Source organism: Chelonoidis abingdonii, chromosome 1 (assembly GCF_003597395.2).
Source record: "Chelonoidis abingdonii isolate Lonesome George chromosome 1, CheloAbing_2.0, whole genome shotgun sequence".
Taxonomy (NCBI): Eukaryota; Metazoa; Chordata; order Testudines; family Testudinidae; genus Chelonoidis; species Chelonoidis abingdonii.
Genome location: NC_133769.1, coordinates 6,107,697 through 6,124,923, shown reverse-complemented (window position 1 = coordinate 6,124,923; position 17,227 = coordinate 6,107,697). Strand labels below are relative to the sequence as shown.

Genomic DNA, 17,227 nt, shown 5'->3' with positions numbered 1-17,227 from the left:
TGTCTGTGAGCCCCTCGTCTGTCCATCCGTGCGGGAGGCCTAGGATTCAATTTTGTCCTCATCCTGGTCTGGAAGTGCCTACATGCCAGCGCATAATATAAGCAGGTAGAGAGACAGCCAGGAAAGCCAGACGCACTGCACTGCCTGGCCCGGCCTGCCCATCTACCATCGCTGCCTGCAGTGCGGGTCTGTCTGCTTGTTTGTTACGTCTGCCAGGGTGTCTGCAGGATCTGTCCGCTTGTTGTCTTCCCGCAGGGTGTGCCTGAGGCCGCCTGCAGCGGCTGTAGCCTGGGTCTGTCTGTCTCTCTGCAATGTGTGTGTCTGGCTGTCAAAGCCTGGCTGCGGCCAGTGTCTGCAGCGAGGGGCTGTAATGTCCGGCTGTGCTGTCCGCCCGTCTTTCTGCAATGGGTCCGGTTGCGTCTGCAGTGTCCGCCTGTCCGTCTGTCATGCCTGCCTGCCTGTCAGCTGGCTGCGAGCTGTGTCCGCTTGTCTCTCTGTCAATGACGGACAGGCCGGACCGCGGGTCTCTCGCCACCCCAACCTCCCGGCCCGGCCCGGCCCGGCCCGGCCCGGCTCGGCTCGCTCCCCTCGGGCTCGGGAGTGCGGCGGCCCCTTTAAGAGCGGCTGCCCCTCCCCCCTCCGCCACTACTGCTGACAAGATGGCGGCGGCGGGGCCCGCGGGTCTGGCCGGGCCCGAGAGCCGGGTGCTGGGCTACACCCTGCACCGCTGGAGCAGCTTCTCCTCCACCTACCTGCCCGAGTGAGTGACCGAGCCGCCTCCGGGACCGCGGGAGCCGAGCGCGGTGTCTGCTCCCCGTCGCCCAGCGCAAGCGCTCCTGGTGCCGTGCGCGGGACCAGGCCGAGGGGGCAAGCGTGCTGGCTGGACGCGGTAGCTTCAGAGGGGCCCCGTGACGCGGTACCGGCGCTGAGCCCCAGCGGCGCGGGGCGGAGGAGCCCCGTGGTAGGGTGTGCCGCTCCCGCAGGCCGGGGTCAAGCTTGGCCGGGGCGCTCCCAGCGCCGGTAAGCCGCGCGGTGCCCCCGCCCCGGGCAGCGGTGGGAGAAGCGCGGCCGGCGGGGGTCCCGGGCCTCGGTGCCCTGATGGAAGATGAGCGGCGGCTGTAGGAAGGGGACCCGGGGTGGGGGGGAAGAACCAGCTTTAGCCCGGGGAAGGGGGTGACCTGGTCTCTTCTTCGGTCCAGTGTGGCCCACCTGACACCGTGGGACACAGCCAGGGACTGTCACATCCCTGTGCCCTGTTCCCGCTGCTTCGCTGCTCTTCCGGGGGCCTTGTCCTTTGCCTCGCTTCACCTCGCTCTCCCAGCCGCTGAAATGCTGCTAACCGTGCGGGAAAGGGCTGTTCACTCCACGCTGTGTCTGTTGTTAGGAGTTAGTGTTTTCTGTCCCTCTGCTTGGTGTGGGTGTGTGTTTGTGTATTTGGGTGTAAGTAGGCTTTAAGGTTTGATCCAGGCTTGAAGAAAGTAGCGCAAAGTTGCGTTTTACTATAGTCCCATAGTATGATTAATGAATACCGAAGCGGTGAAATCTTGGTGAATGCGAATCTAGGTCATACTGCCCACTGGTTACGACCTGTTAAATTCCGATGGCTGTTGACAGTAAAATGAATAAAGTTTATAAGTATCATAAAACTATTATGACCTGGATTTATTCTTAGTGATGTTGACCGTGTACCAGTGCAGTTTTGAATTTTTCATAGATTTTTAAGGTCATAGTGACCATTATGGTTCTGTATAAAGTGTTCTTATATGTAAGCAATCTGACCATCTGCATGAAACAGGCCATTAAATTCTGGTTGAACCAGAGCTATCTTAACTCCTTCACTTGAAGTCTAAGTCAATACTGGATGTCAGTCATCTCATCCTCTATTTCCATTGGTTAATTACTGTTACTCATGTTCTTAAAAAATGTTTTACTTTGAGTTTAAATTTTATTTTATTTTATTTATTTACTTTAACTTGCAGCCATTAGATCTGGTTATGCCTTTGCAAGTCTGGATTCCTTTAGTGTCAGATATCTTCTTTGAGTTGATCATAGCCTAGGAGTACATACACATCTCTTCACCTTTCCTTTGATAAGCCATGTAGATTAAACTCTCTCTTTGTAAGGCTTGTTGTCCAGACCTCAAATCTTTCTTGCAGTTGTCTGCTTTAAAAAGATTTGAGAAGCATCAGGGTTGATACCTGAACTGGACAAGGTATTCTAGTATTGGTCTCACCAGTGCTATTTACAAAGGTAAAAACTCCCCATTGAATAGTTCTGCTTATACAGCCAAGCATCCTCTTAGTCCTCTTTGCCACAGCATCTCATCAGGTGTTCCTAGTTAGAGGCTATCTACAATGCTGCTCTAAGTTTTTTTTTTTATTTTTTTATTTTATTTTTATTTATTTATTTATTTTTTTTAGAGACTCTCAGCTCTTCAGGATACAATCTCCCATTCTGTAAATATGACTTGTGTTTGAGAATGTGATACTTTACATTAAACTGTATTAAAATTAGGGCTGTCAAGTGCAAAAAATTAATCACAATTAATGGTAAATTAATCATGCTGTTAAACAATACAGTAACATTTATTTAACATTTTTTGGATGTTTTCTACATTTTCAAATATTGATTTCAGTTACAACACAGAATACAATGTGTACAGTGCTCACTTTATATTTATTTTTGATTACAAATATTTGCACTGTAAAAAACAAAAGGAATAATATTTTTCAATTAACCTAATACAAGTACTGTATTGCAATAGCTTCATTATGAAAGTTGAACTTACAAATGTAGGATTATGTGCAAAAAAGGTATTAAAAAATAAAACAATGTGTGACTTTAGAGCCTACGAGTCCACTCAGTCCTACTTCAGCCAATCACTCAGACAAACGAGTTTGGTTACAATTTGCAGGAGACAATGCTGCCCGCTTCTTGTTTACAATGTCAGCTGAAAGTGAGAACAGGCATTCGCATGGCAGTGTTGTAGCTGGTATTGCAAGACATTTACATGCCAGATGTGCTAAAGATTCACATGTCCCTTTATGCTTCAACCACAATTCCAGAGGACATGCATCCATGCTAATGATGGGTTCTGCTCGATAACAATCCAAAGCAGAACGGACCGATGCATGTTCATTTTCATAATCTGAGTCAGATGCCACCAACAGAAGGCTGATTTTCTTTTTTGGTGGTTCGGATTCTGTAGTTTCCACATCTGAGTGTTGCTCTTTTAAGACTTCTGAAGGCATATTCCACATTTCATCCCCCTCAGATTTTGGAAGGCACTTCAGATTCTTAAACCTTGGGTCCAGTGCTGTAGCTATTTTTAGAAATCTCACATTGGTACCTTCTTTGCGTTTTGTCAGATCTGTAGTGAAAGTGTTCTTAAAATGAACAACGTGCTGGGTCATCATCTGAGACTGCTATAACATGAAATATTTGGCAAAATGCAGAACAGGAGAAATATAACCGAGGAGTTCAGTGACACTTAATTAATGCATTATTTTTTTAACAAGCATCATCAGCATGGAAGCATGACCTCTGGAATGGTGGCTGAAGCATGAAAGGGCATACGAATGTTTAGCATATCTGGGATGTAAATACGTTGCGACACTGGCTACAAAAGTGCTGTGCGAGCAACTGTTCTCACTTTCAGGTGACATTGTAAATTAGAAGTAGGCAGCAGTATCTCCTGTAAATGTAGACAAACTTGTTTGGTTGAACAAGGAGAGTGAGTGGACTTTGTTTTGTTTTTAAGTGCAGTTATATAACAAAAATAATCTACGTTTGTAAGTTACACTTTCATGACCGAGATTGCACTACAGTACTTGTATGAGGTGACTTGAAAAATACCATTTCTTTTGTTTATAATTTTTCCAGTGTAAATATTGGTAATAAAAAAAGAGTGAGCACATACACTTGTATTTTGTGCTGTAAGAAATCAATATACCTGAAAATGTAGAAAAACATCCAAAAATATTTAATACATTTCAATTGGTATTCTGTTATATAGCAGTGTGATTAATTTTTTGAGTTAATCATGTGAGTTAACTGTGATTAATCGACAGCCTTCATTAAAATGTATGTTTGAGTGTGCCCAGATTACTAGCAATCTGGATTACTCTATATTGGTGACGCGTCCATACATTCTTATAACTTTTTTGTTGTATAAAATCATTGCTGTTAGAGTTTGCATGTGTTCTTCCAGATCATTGATAAATACTGAATAGTTGGGCTGAGCATGATCCTAGTAGTAATGGACTAAAACCCTTCACTTGATGATTTCACAATAACTGCTATGTTTGGAGACCGAACAAACGTGATACCAAATGTAAAGGCAAGGAGCAGTCCTTTACCTGGCTGCAGGCTTAAGTATTCAGCCAGTACTTGGCAGTCCACTCACCTGTTTGGCAGTTTAGACTCACCTTTGGTACTCAGCATGATTTTAAATATAAAACAAATTATGAAATGCAAAATCCTTGTCCCTGTTGGCCAGTTAGAGCCCTGCTAGCAACAGTTTTTTGACTGCGAGTGGGGATGTGAGTCCATTGTTGACTTAAACTGGTAAGTGGTTAAAATGTAGAAGGCTTGGAACTGAAGTTTAATTTTTAAACAGTTAACATGAATCTAGGTGGTATTGGTAGCATTCAGATAACTCTCTGGTTAGTTTCTGTTAATATGGGGATGGGGCCAGGAGGCTGGAATTACAGCCAGTACTTGGCAGTCCACTCACCTATTGGGCAGTGACAATAGGGACAGCTTCTTTGGGGACTTTTTGTTCATTTGTTTGGTGGAGGTTGGTGATTTCAATAACTACTAGTTCAGCAGAATCTGAAGTCAGACTCCTTAAAAATAGGTTTTGTCTCTGTGTTTATAGATAACCTTCCAAATATCACTCTAGGAAGTACTCTCTCGAATTTGCAGAAGGACAACTCCAGCATCTTTTACAGCTATTCCTGAGTTTCTCAAGCAGTCAAATTAAGTTAATGATCAGGACACTTTTGCTGTTGTTATTCAGAACTCCATAGGCAGCAGCAAGGGTATCAAGAATCCAGGAATCATGTCATTGATTCTGTTGATTCTTGGGAAAGTTATAAGTTGTTGCCAGGAAAATTGAAACAAATTCATACACTCATCGCTAGATCACTGTATTTCAAGTGTCAGAGGGGTAGCTGTGTTAGTCTGGATCTGTAAAAGCAGCAGAGCCGTGTAGCACCTTATAGACTAACAGACATATTGGAGCATGAGCTTTTGTGGGTGAATACCCACTTTGTTGGGTGCATGTGGTGGAAATTTCCAGGGGCAGGTATATATATGCAAGCAAGAAGCAGTAGTGCCTAGTTTAGTCCTTGTTTTTATGGTGCTGGAGTACCTTGATACTTGAAAGGAAAGTCTAGTTTTGATTCTTGTCTTGCATCTCTGGCAATGCCAGTCTACAGTGAGTCAGAGCAAAAGACCTGGCAGGCTCAGCCTCCGGGAAGAAAGGGCTGTCTCATGTTGCTGACAACTTTGCTGTGACTTTTTCCACCACTAAATGTCCTATATTTTTTTCTGTGAAGCAATAAAACTAGGAAATTCCCTTCAGAGTTTTTATTAAGTGAAACAGAAAAGGTGTACTGTTTCACTTCATAAGCATGTATTTTCTTCAGACCTAAAACGTCATAGATTCATAGATCCAAGGACTGGAAGTGACCTCGAGAGGTTATCGAGTCCAGTCCACTGCCCTCATGGCAGGACCAAATACTGTCTAGACCATCCCGCATAGACATTTATCTAACCTACTCTTAAATAGCTCCAGAGATGGAGATTCCACAACCTCCCTCGGCAATTTATTCCAGTGTTTAACTACCCTGACAGTTAGGAACTTTTTCCTAATGTCCAACCTACAACCCCCTCTGCTGTTTAACCCATTGCTTCTTGTTCATCATTAGAGGCTCTAAGGTGAACAAGTTTACTCCCTCCTCGACGACACCCTTTAGATACTGAAAACTGCTATCAATGTCCCCTCTCGGTCTTCTCTTTTTCCAAAAATAAACCCAGTTTCGTTCAGCCTTTCTTCATAGGTTTCGTGTTCTCAGACCTTTAATCATTCTGTGTTTGCTCTCTCTGGCACCCTCTCAATTTTCTCACATCTTTCTTGAATGTGGTGCCGAACTGGACACCAATACTCCAGCTGAGGCCTAACCCAGACACGAGTAGAGCGGAAGATTGCTTCTAGTGGTCTCTCACAACACACCTGTTTAATGCTACCAGAACATGTGCTTTTTTCGCAACCGCATCACCCTTGTACCATTTAGCTTGTGCTCCAACTATAACCCTTAGATTCTCTTTCTGCATAGTCCTCTCAGACATCTCTTCCCTTTGTATATGTGAAACTGATTGTTCCTTCCTAAAGTGAGCAGTTTGCATTCTGTCTTTGTAAACTTCATCCTGTTTGCCCTTAGACCTTCCTTCTCAACTTTGTCCAGGACCATTTGAATTTTGACCGTCTGTCAACAGCATTGCATCCCTCCCATTTGTTGATTCATCTGCAAACTTAAAAGCACGTACATTTCTGATGCACAAATCCTACAGGTCGTGAGAAGACTATTGAACAAGCCGGTCCCACAACAATCCCTGGTGGAACCCACTATTTATACTTATTCAGCAGGAATGGGAGCCATTAATAAACTACCTCTCTGAGTACGTTATCCAGACCGTTATGCACCCGACTTATAGTAAGCCCATCAAATTGTTGCCTAGTTTATCGATAAGAATATCATGCAGGACCGCATCAAATGCTTCTTATGATCTTAGGTAATACGCGCATCCACTTGCTTCTCCCTTGAATCACAAGACTCGTGTATCCTATCAAAGAAAGCTATCAGATTGTTTGATCATAGATATTTTCTCTATCAACAATCCATGTGGCTATTCCCTATCAACCTTACCGACCTTCCAAGTGTTTGCAGCATGATTTCTATAATTACTTGCTCCATTATCTTCCCTGGCACAGAAGTTAAACTAACTGGTCTGTCAGTTCTGGCTTGTTCTCTTTTACCCAGTTTTATGATAGCATGGACCTAATAATTTGCCCTTTTCTAGTCTTCTGGATCTCACCGTCTCCCATGATTTGTCCAAAGATAAAGCCGAGAGGCTCAGAACGCCTCTAGAGCCCTGAGTATTGTAGGATGCATTTCATCAGGCCCTGGTGACTTGCGGGCATCTAACTTTTCTAAGTGATTTTTAACTTGTTCTTTTTTTTATTTTATCTTCTAAACCTACCCCCTTCCCATTAGCAGTCATAAATTGTGCAGAATTGTTTTAGTCTGGGGGAATTCTGCACCACTGCACATGTCTCCTGCAGATTTTTTTTTTTTTCCTGCAGAAAATACATTCTGCTGGAGAGGTGCTGCAGTTATGTCTTTTGCCCACCAGGGGTTGCGATGGCACCAGAACAGAGGGTACCTGGCTCACCCGCCGTAGTAGGTACTTTTCTGTATTTTTTCCCACACATACTCAAGAGCCCTCCAGGTTCACTCCCAGACTCCTTCCCAGCAATTACTTCCTTCTCCCTCAGTTCCTCCTTTTCCCCTGACTTCCCCCAAGACTTTGTACTGCTTTTGCGGAGTGTGGGGAATACGTTTCTGTATTGTAATTTAAATGAATTATTACTCAAAGCTCTGTATTAATATGCCTAACAAGGAATCTGTTTGTCAAAAAACATTTCCTGACTCTCTCTTGGTGCCTGTATTGTTAGACGTATTTACTGACAGGTATTTTGAAATAATTGAAACTGGCATGATTATATTGTGTTGCTTTGACAAATAAAATATGCAGAATTTTTAATGTTTTGGTGCAGAATTCCCCCTAGGAGTAAACTAGTATCTACCATTCTTGTATTTACCCTTAGATGTGGATAGACTTGCTTTTTCACAATCTAACCTATTGAAAAGTTTTGATCAGAACAGTCAAAGTGCTAAGAATGTGCTTGATTGACTTTGAGCTGGCTGGAGTGACATTTTGTTTTCTTTTTTTGAAAACCAGTAACATTCTGAATTCAGCTGTCTTGTTTTTGAGATTATATCTCCACAGTTTTTCTAAACAACTGATGCAACAAGCTTCTTTGTAGACTGAGTCAAAAATTATATCTTAATTTTAAATGGTAGAAGGAGGAACTCACTTATGTTTCATTAGTCACAAATCAGCTTTTTCTTGTTCTGAACTCAGCCTTTGATTTGTGATCAGTCAAGACTAAGTATGAAAAGTTCCTGAAGCTTGTTTTTGGACTTTCCTTAAGTAGTTTCAGTTCTTTATTGATTAGGTGAAAGCAGATTTCTATTTGGACTGCAACAGTAGTGTCATCAGATTGCAGTCTGTCAGGTTCCTCTGAAAATGCCTTTGTTGGCTTTTACAGTAGAACTCAGAGCTATGAACACCTCTGGAGTTGAGGTTGTTCATAACTCTTAACAAAATGTTATGGGTGTCTTTTCAAAAGTATACAGCTTTTATACAGCTTTGAAAGTTTTCTATGTAGAAGACAAATGCTGCTTTTAGCTATCTTAATTGAAATGAAATAAACAGTTTCCTTACCTTAAAATCTTTTTTAAATCTTTCCCTTTACATTTTTAGTAGCTTACATATAACACAGTACTGTATTTACTTTTTGTTTGTTTTCTGCTGCTGCCCGATTGCATACTTCCAGTTCCAAATTAGGTGTGTGGTTGACTGGTCAGTTCATAATTCTGGTGCTCGTAACTCTGAGGTTCTACTGTGTACGTTTAGTGCTGTTATGTAGAGTCCATTAGGTAAAAAGCATGCTGTATTTTGATCATCCTTGTACACAGTGCAAATGTCAACATGCTTAATGACAGTTGGATGCAAATGTAGAGAAATAATTTTCCTGAGTGTCTCAGTCTCTGCATTTCATCCATCCATCTGCCCTCTTTCAGTCAATTATGCTGCTAATGACAATTGTGGAAGAATGTTTAAATTACCACAATGTGCTTTAGATTTCTTTAGGTCTTAATACTTTCTCAGTGAGCTGAAGTGTGCTCTCCATTGATACGTCAGAAGTTTAGATGGTTGTACCTATATTTTCATCCTTATTTCATTTTTGTTTTCAGAGTAAATGAGAGACCGTATCATGCTTTTATCTATATTCTTGGATGGCATCTTCAGCAACTTCTATGCAAATGAGGTTTGCATAGAACCTCATATGCGTAGGTTTGCATATTTAATATTTCCTATTAAATAGGAACACATTTTTTCCCTTTAGAGATTGTATAGTACCTACTGGGTCAATTCTCAGTTTCAGCAAGTGCTATGAATTAGTGTATCTGATTCTTTTATTCCTCAGTTCTTTCCCTAGCTTTTCTATTGCTGCATCTAGTAGTGAACCAGCAAGTTTAAATCATGCTGGAAGAGTATATCCAGGGCAAAATGCTTGAACAATTTAAAGAAATGAATTTTTTTAAAGGTTATAAAAGAAAGATGCAACTTGAAGTTCAAGTCTGCCTTTTTTTTATGGCATAATCACTGATGAAGCTTTACTGTACTTTTGGGTGTTGAAGATGAACAGAGACCACTCCTGAATTCAGTTGACATGGAATTGCTACTGGAAACTCGGAACCAGACACTTCTCCTGGCGATATTTTTGATAGTGGCATATCCCTTGCTGGGTCATCAAAAACTGTGTTCTGGTCTTCTATGTCAATAGACAAGTTTCCTTCAGTAATGAATTTGACCTTGAGTTATCCAAAGCAACTAATTATTTTTTTACTCGATATGAGCATGAACTTCTTCCATCTTAAAGCTTAACAGCTTTTGTCAACATTTACATTTTACTTTAGAAAACTTATCTATTTTTATTTCTTTAGTTTATTCAATTGATTGTGTTTAAAAGCAAAGGAAGATATTGGAAACAGTCAGATAAATACTCACACTATTTGATAGTTTGTTAATCCCTATGCACTAATGTTAATCTCTGTTTTCAGTATTGATCAGCTTTAGCATTTATTGTTGGAATCAGAAACAACCATAAAGTGAATTCTGACACTGACTAGTGGAAAATAAGATGAGTTAGTCAGCTTTATCACATTATTAGATGCACAACCCACCTTGGAGTTGTTCCTAGTTTCTACCAAATCATGTGCTTCTAATAGTTCAGAACTTTACCCTCTTCCTCCTTTTCAATACTAAATGAAAAGTGATTCTGCCCATTAGTCATGCCTTGCTCTTTCTTCAGTGACTCCACCCATTTCCCTTCCCCACAAGATTGTTCTAGAACTTGATTTATTGTTTCCTAGTAGTCATGTAAAAATCCTATGTTTTTAATAACTTCCATTTTAGACTGGGTAAAGGTCTCAGTCACAGACTGAAGCTGGAACCTGATGTTTATAGCATCAAAAACATTTTAAAGATGATCTTTACATGAATGTCAGGGTAACCTAGGAATTGAAAAAAATTAAAGAGGTCCCATCCATGGAATAACTAACTAAAAGCACTGAAGAGTCTGGGAGGTTCACAAGGCTGCAAGGAGCTTCATTATCTGTTGGCCCATGGCTCTGATAGAAAGGGATGTTATGGAGTAGGTAAATTCTTCAGTGTTCACCTTTTCCTAACATCAGCCGTATCTGGGTTCACTTTAACCTGGATGGTGGATCTTCTCAAGACGTTGGGAAGTCTAGGAGATAGTGCTGCATAAATCTGATTTGAAGGATGCGTTGAGCAGAGTATCATCTTCATATTGCTGACATTTTTATACTGTGGGGTCTTGCTATATTCCCAAGTGTTACGGTTGCTGCAGTAAGATGGGGCACAGGATAGAGCTTTGCTGGACTTGGTAGATGAGTGCTCTGGGAGTGTTGGAACAGTTTCCCATCACATCTGTCTGGGTTGGTCTGAGGGAAGATTCTGACAGTTTTAGGATGAAAGCTTATAGTTACTTGAAGGGAGATAGAAGAATGTGGTGGTAATCAGCTGTGTTAAATGTCACATATAGGCCGGGTAGGTTAAGTATGCATTTCTGTGGACAGGAGGATATCATTCACAAGGGCAACAAGTAATGTATCTATGCCATGCCTTGGCCTGAACCCTGACTGAGATGGTTCCAAGGCTGTGAAGGATGTTATAGTGGGTCTGGAGATGATTCTGAGCAAGCTAATCAAGAAGATACCATAGGAAGGTGAGGCTTAACATAAGGTGATAATTAGTCAAGGTCACCTGTGCAGAATACTAATTTCTTTAGAACTAGCTGGAATACAGTTGCTTTATGGTCGGAGGTAGCGTTTTCTCCTTAAGGGAAATATTTAGTCTTTTTGGGGGGGTCCCAGGAGATCTTTCACTAGCCAGGAGGAACTGAGATCAATCACATATGGTGGACTTGATTGTTGTTAGTGCTTGTGCTATTTGTCTGTAAGCCTGAGAGAATTGGATGCACTGGTGTTTATTTTAATTAATCTGAAAAAGGACTATGTGTGATGCAGAACTCGGGTGCCTTTTATCTCTGAACAAGCGGGACATGTGTCCCAGTGGTTCTGGAAAATGGCCTATGGAAGGTGCAGGCTCTCTCTCTTAATAAGTAAATGGTAGCAGAAGCAGTTAGAGCAACAATATCTCAGGAACTCTGTTGTGAACATCTTACTTTGCTTTAACAGGGATGCAAATCTCTGAAGGCAGTGGGTGGACCTTGAAGTGAATGGCCTGCAGAAAAAGGGGGTCACCAGGGGAACTGTATTTTTGTATACATTTAAAGTAATGTGTTGATGCATATGTACATATTTACCAAGTATTAACATAGGTGAAGGCTGAAGTTAAAAAAGTGGAAATAGGGAGGGGTTTTAGGAAAATATCCCCCTCAGTAGTCCTAATTGAATCAGCTTAGGGCACAATTTGATGTTCCATTTAATTGTGTGGCTATATCACCGTTAGCTTTGTATTTGGGGTATACTGACTTCAAATCAAATCAGTACACATTTTAGAAACAAATTTTTAACTCTTCTATAACCTCTTTATCTAATGTATGAAAAGTATAAGCTAACTGCTTGAAAGGTTTTAATACTTTCTGGTAACACATACCTGCTTTCTTTAATCAGTGTTTTACTAGATTACACTTCTTCAGAGGTTTCATTGTTAACTAATATAAATTAGTCCTTCATGTGGGAACGAATGATACGGCTAGTTACTCAGTACTCGCTGGACTGTATCAAGGAGGATATGCCAGACTGGGGAAGACGCTCAGGAAATCAGAGCTCAGGTGATCTTCAGTGGATTCTGTCGGTTCCTAGAGCAGGGCGACGAAGGAGTGACAAGATTATGATGATTAACAGATGCTCAGGCAGTGTGCTATAAGGGGCTTTGGGATGTACGGTCATTGGGAAGCATTTACAGACAGACGACTGTTCTCCTTGGGATGGACTTCACCTAAGTAAGGAGAGAAATAGACTTCTAGGATGAGGCTCGCTGACCTCATTAAGAGAGCTTTAAACTAGGAAGTTGGGGGAGATGGTTGGAGATGTCCAAGAGATCTCCACGCCGGAATTTAACCTGGAGAGGGAAGTAAACAAAGTGAGAGGGATTACGCTTGTGGACCGAAGAATGACCCAAGGAGGAAAAGCGGGAGTAGAAACTAGAAGCAGGTGATTGCTGCGTGGTAGAAGGTCTGTGCACAAACGGTGGTAAAGAATGTCACTGTATCCAAACGCCAAAAATTAAAATGTCTGTACACTAATGCGAGGAGCCTAGGTAATAAGATGGAGAACTGGAGCTACTGGTGCAGGAAGTGAAACCGGATATTATAGGGGTAACAGAACCTGGTGGAATAGATCATGACTGCAGTACAGGTATTGAAGGCTATGTGTTGTTTAAAAAGACAGGAGAAAGCAAGGTGGTAGAGTAGCATTGTACATCATGATGGGTTAACTGTAATGAAATAGAAGTGATGATGATAAGACAGTCTGTCTGGGCAAAATCACCACTGCGGTAAAAAAGCTACTTAGACGTCTCCCCTGAGATAGTGCTTGGGGTGTGCTACAAACACCACGGGACATCTGATTTGGATATGGATAGAGACCTCTTTATGTCTTTAACGAAGTAACCATAAGGCGAAAGTGTGATCATGCGAGACTCAACTTCCCAGATATAGACTGGAGGACAAGTGCTGCAAATAATAGGGTCAGATTTTTCTGGATGTGATAGCGGATGGATCTTTCACCAAGTAGTTGAAGTACGGACGAGGGGGATAGTTTAGATTTGGTTTTGGTGAGGCAGTGAGGACCTCGTAGAAGAAATGGTGGTAGGGACAACCTTGGTTCGATGATCATGAGCTGATTCAATTCAAACTAGATTTGAAAGATAATACAAAGGTAGATCTGGGATTAGGGTTTTTGACTCTCAAGGCGCTAATTTTAAGAGTTAAGGAAATTAGTTAGGGAAGTGGATTGGATGGAGGACACTGTGATTTAAATGCGGACGGAGGCCTGAATTACTTTAAGTCGAAGCTGCGGAAACTGTCGGAAGCCTGCATCCCAAGAAAGGGAAAAAACCATGGGCAGGATTGTAGGCCAAGCTGGATGAGCAAGCATCTCAGAGAGGGCATTAGGAAAAGCAGAAAGCTTACAGGGAGTGCGAAGAAGGCGGTATTAGCAAGGAAGCTACCTTAGTGAGGTCAGAACATGTAGGGATAAAGTGAGGAAGGCTAAAGCCAGGTAGAACTGGACCTTGCCAAAGGAATAAACCAATTAGTAAAAGGTTCTACAGCCACATAAATAAGAAGAAAACAGAAAAGAAGAAGTGGGCCGCATACACTGAGGATGGAATGGAGGTTAAGGATAACCTAGGCATGGCCCAATATCTAAATAAGTACTTTGCCTCAGTCTTTAATAAGACTGTGAGGAGTTTAGGATGATGAGGATGATAAACGGGAATGAGGATATGGAGGTGATATACGCATCTGAGGTAGAGGCCAACTTGAACAGCTTAATGGGTGAAATCGGAGGGCCCGGACACATCTACATCCAAGGATATTAAAGGAACTGGCGCATGAAATTGCGAGCCCGTTAGCGGAGATTTTTAATGAATCGGTAAACTCGGGGGTTGTTACCGGTACGACTGGAGAATTGCTAACGTATTCCTATCTTCAAGAAAGGGGAAAAAATGATCCGGGTAACTATAGGCCTGTTAGCTTGACGTCTGTAGTATGTAAGGTCTTGGAAAAATTTAAAGGAGAAGTAGTTAAGGACATGAGGTCAATGGTAATTGGGACGAATTGCAACATGGATTTACTAAAGGTAGATCGTGCCAAACCAACCTGATCTCCTTCTTTGAGAAGGGACGGATTACTTAGACAAAGGAAATGCGGTAGATCTAATTTACCTCGATATTCAGTAAGGCGTTTGACACGGTTCCGCATGGAAACTGTTAGTTAAATTGGAAAAGATGGAGATGAATATGAAAGTTGTAAGGTGGATAGGAACTGGTTAAAGAGGAGACTCCAGCGGGTCGTACTGAAGGGTGAACTGTCAGGCTGGAAGGAGGTTACTAGCGGGTCCCTCAAGGATCGGTTTTGGACCGATCTTATTTACCTTTTTATTACTGACCTTGGCACAAAGAGCGGGAATGTGCTAATAAAGTTTGCGGATGACACAAAGCTGGGGGGTATTGCTAACACGGAGAAGGACCGGGATACTATACAGGAAGATCTGACCACCTTGTAAACTGGAGTAATAGTAATAGGATGAATATAATAGTGAAAAGTGCCAAGGTCATGCACTTAGGGATTAATAATAAATTTTAGATTATACGTTGGGGACGCATCAGTTGGAAGCACAGAGGAGAGAAGGACCTTGGAGTATTGGTTGATAGCAGGATGTCTATGAGCCGCCAATGCGATATGGCCGTTAAAAAAGCAAATGCGGTTTAGGGTGCATCGGGCGAGGTATTTCCAGCAAGGATAAGGAGGTGTTAGTACCGTTATATAGGTGCTGGTGAGACCCCACTGGAATATTGTGTGCCGTTCTGGTGTCCCATGTTTAAGAAGGATGAATTCAAACTGGAACAGGTTCAGAGATGGGCTACATAGATGATCCGAGGAATGGAAACTGCCTTATGAAAGGAGACTCAAGAGCTTGCTCTGTTTTGCTGTCCAAAAAGGCTGCAGGGGGATATGCTTGCTCTATATAAATATATCAGGGATTAACGTTAGGAGGGAGAGGAATTATTTAAGTGTACTATGTAGGCACACAAGACAATGGGTACAAACTGGATTTAGGAAGTTTAGACTGGAATAAACGAAGGTTTCTAGCCATAGGGGAGTGAAGTTCTGGAACAGCTTCCGAGGAAGTAGTGGGGGCAAAAGACTTATCTGCCTTTAAGACTAAGCTTGATAGTATATGGAGGGATGTTGATGGGATAGTTTAATTTGGGCAATTGATCTTGGATTATCAGCAGATAGTCTGCTCAATGGTCTGTGAGGGGATGTTGGATGGGATGGGATCTGAGTTACTGCAGAGAATTCTTTCCTGGGTGCTGGCTGGTGAATCTTGCCACATGCTCATGTTAGCTGATCGCCATATTTGGGGTCGGAAGGAATTTTCCTCCAGGGCGGATTGGCAGGAGCCCTGGAGGTTTTCGCCTTCCCTGCAGCGTGGGGCATGGGTCCTTGCTGGTGGATTCCCTGCAGCTGAGGTCTTCAATTTTGAGGACTTCAATAACTCAGTCATGTGTTAGGGGTTGTTATAAAAGTGGATGGGTAGGATTCTGTGGCCTGCTTTGTGCAGGAGGTCAGACTAGATGATCATATTGGTCCCTTCTGACCTACGAGTCTGAGTCTGAGATATTCTTACACTACTTTATTGTACTGTGCAAAGTTTAGAGTTGCTGGATTTCCAGTAGCATCTCTTCATTGGTGATACAAAAGAATCATTAAGATTGAAGAAAAACCGGTTCTGGATGAGAGTAAATTAGCTTGAGAGTAAGAATAACTTACTTCAGGTATTTGCTTTTCATGGCTGAGTTTGATCAATTAATCACCTTAATCTGTACTACTTCTGAAGATGTACCTGGTAAGAAAACTGTCAAGTATAAGTTAAAGGTGGGTTGGGGGGCAGGGGATCTTGCAATCCCTTGGGTTATTACATTTTGCCTGAATAATGGTTTTCTGTTGACTAGTTGTGGGGGGAGAGACTTTTCAAGCTATTTATTAGGGCAGATTTCAAAGCCCAGAAGAACTTGTCTTCAGGTAAAAATAACAGGGGTGGAACAAAACCCTTACTATGTGACAGAATTTTCCAAAGTACACTTTGAAGACAACCTGGTATGAAGTTAATTTCCAGGGTGAATTTTTTTGAGTTCAAAATCCAATTGAACAAAGTAAAACTCAACCATAATTTCATTGTAATTTAACATAACTGTATACAAACAATTCATTTAAAATAGCATATATGTTTGTTAAATATGGTAACTCCTAGAGCAAGGTCATGTTTTCACAGAACAACTTCCTCAGGTGGAAATGCACTTTATTCAGAATTAGTTTGCATATTTTAGCACATTGGGAAATTAAATTTGACTTCACTGTACTTAGAATTTCACTGTATCAGTTTCTGTAAATGAGTCTTACTGTACTTGCCTAAAAGCATTTAGAAATAAACAAGTCTTGAGCATGCAGTGTATTTGAGAGATTTAAGAGCGAATCTATAAGGCTGGTACATGTTAACAGGTATGGTTATGGCAGAGAGATTGTATGTAAGTGAACAGCTCTTAAATCAGATTTATGAAAGCAGGAATTCACCTTCCTATGTAGTGAAAAGTTAATAGTATTGTGATGCTTGTGTAAGAGCAATGCTACAATATTGCCGAATCATTGCTGAATGTCTTAAAATTCTTAGCTTTCATTAAAAACTTACTTTATGGATATTTTTTATGGATTTTTTTTGTTTGACAGTTGCCCAACTTCTTCGGCGATCTTACAAAATTCTGCGAAGAATAACCGAGATTCACACAGATGTATGTTGTCTGTTGTGTTACTCTGGTTTTCTGGCAATACCAAGAGATGGTTTCTGTGTAGAATGGAAATGCATAGGTTAGACGCTCCTGTAGTGTCTTAAATATGTCGTGACTCTGTGTTGAGCCTAAAGTATTAGAGGTTTAAGAGAATGCAAAAGATAGAGCTTATGTCAAAAAAGACCTTAGGGGCCTGATTCTCCTTTCTTCCTGGCGTAAATTAGGAGTAACTCCATTTGGTGTAAGT

The 17,227-nt window shown here is 41.7% G+C and overlaps 1 protein-coding gene across 2 annotated transcripts in view; it reads left to right on the top strand.

Annotated features, from left to right (window-relative positions):
- The first annotated feature begins 647 nt into the window (after positions 1–647).
- The window catches only part of MKLN1 (muskelin 1), a 205,056-nt gene continuing 188,476 nt past the window's right edge, over positions 648–17,227 (top strand). The window contains exons 1-2 of one of the 2 annotated variants that reach the window (XM_075063800.1): positions 692–760; positions 11,640–11,736. In XM_075063800.1, coding sequence (XP_074919901.1) covers positions 11,681–11,736 — 56 coding nt within the window. In that variant the 5' untranslated portion in view covers positions 692–760; positions 11,640–11,680. Of the gene's footprint in view, positions 761–11,639; positions 11,737–17,227 lie in introns of both variants that reach the window. The other variant, XM_075063794.1, reaches the window with a different exon arrangement.